The sequence below is a fragment of the Malus domestica genome, chromosome 08, assembly GCF_042453785.1.
Source record: "Malus domestica chromosome 08, GDT2T_hap1".
Lineage (NCBI taxonomy): Eukaryota > Viridiplantae > Streptophyta > Magnoliopsida > Rosales > Rosaceae > Malus > Malus domestica.
In genome coordinates this window covers 19,164,852-19,172,155 of record NC_091668.1, presented here as the reverse complement: position 1 = coordinate 19,172,155, position 7,304 = coordinate 19,164,852, and the positions used below count along the sequence as shown (strand labels likewise).

Here is a 7,304-nt window from a genome sequence, read left to right as displayed (position 1 = left end):
CCGATGAGTCACGAGCAAGTTACAAGTTTTTAGGAAGTCTAAAGGCCTCCACTCAACTCCCCAAGGTCTTTAGTGAAGGGTTGAAGAAGAGACAACCTCAAAACACAAGGTTTTGAGAAGTTGGCGTTTAACCCGAACTTTTCGATCCATTTTCAGGCCATCTTCGTCAATTTTTTGGACTTCCAAAAGGTACAATCGTGTTCTACTCATCATAAGCTTCATTTCCATTTAAATTTTGTGAAAAATAGTGGAGAAATGAGTAAGTTATGAAGGTTTAAAATTTTACCCAGAAAGGTGAAGATTTCCATATTTCCAACGAGTTTAGATGGCGGCGGACGGCGAGGACCACCGGAGAAGAAGACGGAATATCCTAACGGCGTCAGGTAACGCCGTTACCATTTAACAGAATATCCTGTCACTTTAACGGAATATTCTTAACGGCTATTAGGGCCTCCGTCAGTCTCTGCTCGCGTGTGGTGGCGTGTAGGGCCGTACCCTAGGTGGCACATCCGACCTCTTATTGGCTTTTTGTCAATTTGTGTAGGTCCATGACATCAAGTAGATCGATTTCATATATTTAAACCCTATGTTTGAGCAAAGTATGAGGGTTTTATTTAAGTTTTTGTATAAGTGTTATTAAACTAATTGAATTAGTAATTTCACATATAGGGGAAACGTATCCCGAGGACATACGAGGTCAAACAAGGCTCGGAGGCTTCGTTCCTACTGCGTATCTGTGAGTGGGCACTTTATTTTCATATACATACACCTTATAGTTTCCACAAATGCCTTTAAATCAATTTATGCATTTTATGCCATTATTTATTTAATTTCGAAAATGCTGTTATATGGTTGAGATTTACATATTATCATGGCATATTCATATGCATTTTACTTGCTTATAAATGTTGCACTATCATGAGATGCTAAAACAATCCTACGGGGTATGCAGGTAAGTTCATGTAAGTTATTATATTGTTGCAATCGTAGAATCATTATGGCATGCATATATTCATGTAGTGCTCATCATTGCTGCACTCGGTGTTAGTGTTCTTGCCCCGGGCCAGGACCAGTCCTTCACGTGATGTTCACCTCCGCACCGGACCCTCGCCTTAGATCCAAGTAGGTGCTAGCCTTGTAGTACAGGTCGCATTAGGGGACTTCAACTCGTAGGTAACCGCGCATAGCGCTAGCCTTCACATGATCGTAGCACTAGAGCGTCTATTATTACATCTAGCTCTGTCGTACAGGTGACATTAGGTGACTTCGACTCGTGTGTTAGCATAGATTGATGAGCAATAGGTGCAGTTGTACAGGTCACATTAGGTGACTCCAATTGACATACTAGCTTAGATTGTGGAGCACATGCCTATATTTATATTGTTGTTGACTTATTGTGTTGTGGCATACTTCTATATTTTACAGTTGGCATGCATTTGATTTCATACTTATATGTAGTATGATTTTCTGGAAGCGATACATGTTTTACAGCGATGGGTTAGTATGTTCCGAAAATAAATGGATTTTGAAAACCTTTGTTTTTGTGCCCACTCACCCTTCTGTTTTTCACCCCTCCATGTTTTAGCAGCTGAACTTACATATCGACGAAGACTCATGGCAAATCTTGGTATAAGTGGTTATCTTCAATGGTATAACCCTTACCCTATTTACTGTACTGTTCTTATGCTCTGACATTATGTGTGAAATGGGTTTAATCCCGCACACCAGCGCACTCTTTCGATTAGGTACTTTTAAGTTTAATTTTATTCACATTTTCCACATCACTACACTTTATGGCTTCGTCACCTTCCAGGTGTCGGCCAGCATAGCTCGATTCGGATTCCTAGTGGACATTCCAGATCGGGGTGTGTCATAAATACTTCGTGAATATTTAATCAACATTTTGTAATTTGATTTTGATCATTTCATCAATTGAAATTTGTAAGAATCCTCCATTGCAGATGAAGATCCAGACGAAGAAGATGAAGATTTGAACAAGAGAGCGAGGGAAGCATGAGTTCGACGGTCTTTAGACAGTGGCAGGTGGTACCATATTAAAAAAATATAATTTCATTGATTTATTTGAAAATAAGATTACATTTGTGTATATATACCAAGTCATTGACATACATTTGTAGTAACAGCAACTAATCAAAACTAACATAACCAAAATAAATAAAAAAAACTTAAAAATTTCTCCAAAAAAAAAAAATCTCGAAATCTTATCTTTAACAGACTCATTTACAATATTGCCCTTAATAAAATGAACTAATTTTGTGCCAAATTCCCTCAACGACTGGATAAATACGCCACGAACCCTAAGCCCTAAATCTGAACTCTAAACCCGAAACCCTAAATTCATTTACAATATTGCCCTTAATAAAAAGAACTAGATTGCCGCCAAATTTCCTCATCGAGTGGATAAATACCCCTATTGGAAAGTCTCTTTGGCGTCAATCACAACTTTGGAGTCGCTCTCGATGATTATTGCCTTTTAACTCCATGACGAAGATCGGAAAACTGAATTGAACTTTCCACCAATCAAATACCCGGGTAAAGTGAAGTGAAGGGTAAACTGAATTTAACTCCTTGAGTTTTAAAGATCAGGACAAAATAAAGTATAAAGCGAATAGTACCATGATTGATTTTTTAGTGTAAAAATGTGATTTTTCGTTAAAGTGAACAATACCCAGAGCTTTTTGTTAAAGTTTCCTTAATTTTTTGGTAAAACCTCAATTTTTTTCACTACCTATATATCCATGATAGGTTGAGAGTGCCATGTAGGCTTAAGACTAGCTAGACTCAACCACCTCATGCAACAAAAAATAGCTTGCATGATACGAGTACATTGTTACAGCTGCCTCATGTGCCAATAACGCAAGAACATGTGAAAAAAAAAAAAAAAACATTGTCCTCATATTCTTGGCACAGAATACCATGTGGTCGTGTATCCTTACTATGTAAGTCCGTCTCCATGCAAAAATCACTTTCAAGCATCTTGTTTAGGTATAAGCATACGCTATTAGGCTCAGGAATAAATGAATAAAACCAGAATTTCGAAGGTGAACAACATAGAACAATCTTTGATTTTTTTCAAGTTCTCATTCTATACCTTGTACCTTCTCTACATCTCTCCCCACGATTCTTACTCCACTCTTCAATATCCCCCACACTATCAAAATGGTCCCTGAAATTGATAATAAATTAATGTAGTACCTGAAAATAGGTGTCGCAAATTAATGTGGTCCTTCTATCACAATTCTGTCAAAAATTCTATTATGAGACATGCAAAGTGTGACATCATATGAGACATGCAAAGTGTGACATCATATGAGACATGTTTCTCATAAGCCATGGAAGGTACAAAATATAACTCATAATCAAGGTTCTATGTACAAGTGAAAGTCGACAGTGTCGTGGTTTTGTTACTACACAAACCACGGAACAGCTCCGACAATTTTACATACGATAACCTGGAGGCGTTGAATAACGGTGAAATCTACCATTTTTTCTAATTCGGAACTCGCATTTAGCCTCCGTCAAATTTTTGACAGAAATGCTAGCTGCATCCTAAACCGGAATGTCATCCCAAACCTTCAGGTAGCATCATGACACGGGACTTGATCACTCCACCATTTTACACTTCACATTTGACAGATGTTCGTTCATTCAGTGTCGTCTAGGTACTCTATCTTTCAAACAGTATTTTCCTTAAGATCGTTACTACCTCATCAAAAAGCGCATCGTTTTTTGCCAAATACTGTTCGGCTGAATTTTCATTACTAAAAACCTTCTGCCCTATGAGGTAGTTGCTTCCTTCTTTGGCAATGACCCTGTGTTCACAAGCCAACTGCAATACCTCTGATTCACAGCTTAAGCCTCTCCCGAAGTGTATCCCCAGATCGGCCTTCTTCATTGCAGGTGCTAATTTATTTTTCACAACTTGCACAGAAATCCCAAGACCTGTAACCTAAAAACAATATGGACTTTGATAAGTTCACATCGATAAAGAAGAGAACTGCCATATTCTAACTAGATCAACCTAACACCCACAATAAACATAGTGGTTTTAATAAGTTCACATAACTGTGAAGCGAAAAGCTCTACTAGTGGCTCTAATGCACATTCACTTGTCAAGGATGTCAAGCTCTCTTCTCTTGGCACTCAGTTTTCAGGCAAGGACAAGAGATTGCAGCCACTGAAATTCATGGAAAAATACATCGACTGCAGAAGCGACTTTTTATTCTATTGCTTTCTCTTTGCAGTTCTATACTATTCTACTTATTGTTCTTTGATTTTGCTCTTTAACTTTTAAAAATATGTCTACCTTTCTGTCAGTTTTCCTACTCAATTAGTTATTGTTTCATTTACCAAACAAAAACAGGTGATACTCTTATTGAGTACTCTAACTGCTGCTCAGAACATCAAAGAAACTGTCGTTTTTTGGACAACTTTTAGGTAGTCTTAACAAATATGACCATATTTTCACTTTTGATCAAATGATAATAATAAAATTATAAACAAAAACAAAAAACAAATAAGACCAATATATTGCCCAACAGCAATATGGCTCATCCAAAGAGACCAACAGCACAACAGCATGAAGCATTAAGTAGCATCAGCCGCAGCATAACATCAATAATTTTTTTCATGTCATTATTAAACTAATAAAGGATTTACCTTATCCTCAGTCTGAAGCAACTGTATTCTTTTAAGTCTCAACCGCACTGCTGCGTAGAATTTCAAGGCATTTCCACCACACGTAACCTCATCTGTAGGTCCAAATTCTTTCCCTGACTTTGGACTTGATCTAATCTGGATACGGAAGAAATGTTACATAGTAAGTATTATTTCTCCTTCTGCAGCTTTTAAGATGGAATTTTGAACAGACAATTAATAGGTTATAATGTTTATAAGTACAGTGGTGATAACCTGGTTAATAAAAACAATAAGGGTACGAGAATGGGATAATGAAGAATGTATTTTTCGTAATGCTTGGGTTATGATTCTTGATTGTGCATCTCGGTAGTCACTATCAATTTCAGCATCAAGTTCGCACTGGGGGACCAGGGCAGCTACCTGAAATATCAAAACATGCCAAATATTAAATTGATAGTTTTTATATCCTCAAAAGACTTTAAAATGATTAATAGTGATTATCTACATCTATGACAGCACAGCAGTGTAAATTAATTAACCAATGAAAAGGAAATACAGGTCCAAGAATGAACTCTCTAAGTTCCATTCAACACTGAACTGATCTCAGTTTATATATTTCATTAGTTAGTCACACTGCATTTCAGTTCCCAGGTCTATCTAATTGTATAAGAGGTAACTTTCTTAGATTCTGAAAATTAAAATACAACAGTCAGAAAGTGTCACATTTCCTGTATAACTTGATAGCATAACTTGGAAATGACAGAGGGTTCTTCAAACAGAAATGATAGCATACATATATGTATAGACATGTCAGTATATCTGTAGAAATATTTGGTGCACTTAAAGATTGGCATTAAAGGTCAATAAAATAAAGATTAGTGTTGAAAAACAGGTAGATGTATCTTTAGTCAGAGTATCAATCACTTACACTATCAACCACAATTACATCCAAAGAACCACTTTTAGTCAGAGTGTCAACAGCACATAGCATATTCTCAGCAGAATCGGGACGCGAAAAGAGAAGGTTTTTGGTGTTTATACCCATAGATTCTGCAAGTGAACATTCCATGGCATTCTCTATATCAAGAAATGCACAAAGTCCTGCCAAAAGGACAGTCCAGTTAAGCAAATATAATAACAGACTTGAAATATACGATATAGAACAATATAATTGAAGGCCATCACTCATTGAATAGGTTGCATGTCTATGGAGGGAACGTAGGGGTAGAAACTTTTAGGACCTTGAGCATACAGTCCACCAATTATACTCTATTACCCTCTCATGCCTAAATCACTAGATATCAGTTCCTATTTCGCTTCGTGTTCAACCATACAAAAATTTCAGTTTTCCATCCATAAGAAGATAGCTTCCATCTGTGTGTACCTTCGTGTATAGGGGGGCAATTTTTTTTTTTTTTTTTTTTGAGTTATATAATATTATATATACACAAACACAATGGAAAATAACAAGATAAGATAATTTACTCTATATACAGTAGCTGATGGGAGTTTCAACAAAGATGAGCAAAATGACATTTCCAATACAAAGAATGAGATGATACACACCTCCAAGCTTTTGAGCCTCCTTGATGATGTGAAGTGCAAGCGTGGTCTTCCCGGATGCTTCTTGCCCGTAAATTTCAATGATTCTTCCCTGCAGATGGCAATGCACATTTCTCACTAGGGTTTTACAATTGACACTATTTCATCGATTTGCAGCTAGAATTGAAATACAAACGAATTCAATGCACCTATTTTAAATTATTAGTAACTACCAGCATCTTTTCGTCCTACCATCATCAGGGCATACAGGGTAACAAATAGCAATGTCCATCGAAAAGTAATGAGTAGTCGATGATTTAATTACCTTGGGTAATCCTCCAATCCCAAGAGCTAGATCAAGCTTCAAGGAGCCAGTGGAGATGACAGGCGGACGTCTTGATCGAGAAAACCGCTGCATTGACATCATAGACTCCCGGCCAAAATCACCAGAAAGCCGTGAGAGAGCCGAACTCAATGCATCTTCTTTCTCCCTTGCTTTGGCATCGTCATTATCATCATGATCCAACAGTCCATCACATTCAGCTGCCATCAACACACACCATCATCAATGTTTCTACACATAACAAGCTCTAAAATTTCCTACCGAATCAATGCGAAAAATTACCGGCACAATTTGTCCAATGTCTTCTTCCTCTCTGGGCATAAAACACCAACAAAATCAAAATCCAAATTAAATCATTTGGAATTTAAATTCTACAGCAGGTTTATAGAGAGAGATACCTGGAGGAAGGAGCAAAGTACGGAAGAAAGACGAGGTTGCTTGAAGGCAGCCAGACCAAGCCGCTGTGCAAGCGGAGGACGGAGAAGCAACCCCATTCGCCGACGGGTCTGCTCGTAGATTAATGGTGGTCTGAGGGTATACGATGGAAGATAAGCTTTTGCGGGTTTTAGGGTTTTTGAGTTCCGGAGGTGTGGCGCCGCTCTATGGTGGGTGTGGGCGGGAGAGAAACGGGTGTTGGATCGAATATGGGAAATTGTGTCGAATATGAGTTGTTGGGTCGAATGTCGGGAGTAGGGATGGCAATGGTTACGGCGGATGGCTTATTTACCCCCGCATAATCGTTCACTTGTTGAATAGTTGC

The 7,304-nt window shown here is 37.9% G+C and overlaps 1 protein-coding gene across 1 annotated transcript; it reads right to left on the bottom strand.

Moving 5' to 3' along the window:
- Positions 1-3,340: 3,340 nt before the first annotated feature.
- On the bottom strand, positions 3,341-7,238 carry LOC103450639 (DNA repair protein recA homolog 2, mitochondrial). The gene is made up of 8 exons (XM_008390005.4): positions 6,943-7,238; positions 6,827-6,857; positions 6,527-6,744; positions 6,226-6,313; positions 5,588-5,760; positions 4,933-5,079; positions 4,681-4,815; positions 3,341-3,970 (listed from the first exon to the last, which is right to left on the bottom strand). The coding sequence occupies exons 1-8, from the start codon at positions 7,036-7,038 to the stop codon at positions 3,689-3,691; spliced, it is 1,170 nt and encodes a 389-aa protein (XP_008388227.1). The 5' UTR covers positions 7,039-7,238; the 3' UTR covers positions 3,341-3,688.
- Between the last annotated feature and the right edge of the window lie 66 nt (positions 7,239-7,304).

Excerpts from the sequence above, each read along its gene's own strand:
- LOC103450639 (XM_008390005.4), bottom strand. The coding sequence starts at position 7,038 with ATGGGGTTGCTTCTCCGTCCTCCGCTTGCACAGCGGCTTGGTCTGGCT. Across the intron at positions 4,816-4,932 it reads TTATTGTTTTTATTAACCAG|ATTAGATCAAGTCCAAAGTC; the intron begins GTTATCACCACT and ends TTCCGTATCCAG. Across the intron at positions 3,971-4,680 it reads TGCTTCAGACTGAGGATAAG|GTTACAGGTCTTGGGATTTC; the intron begins GTAAATCCTTTA and ends TATTGTTTTTAG.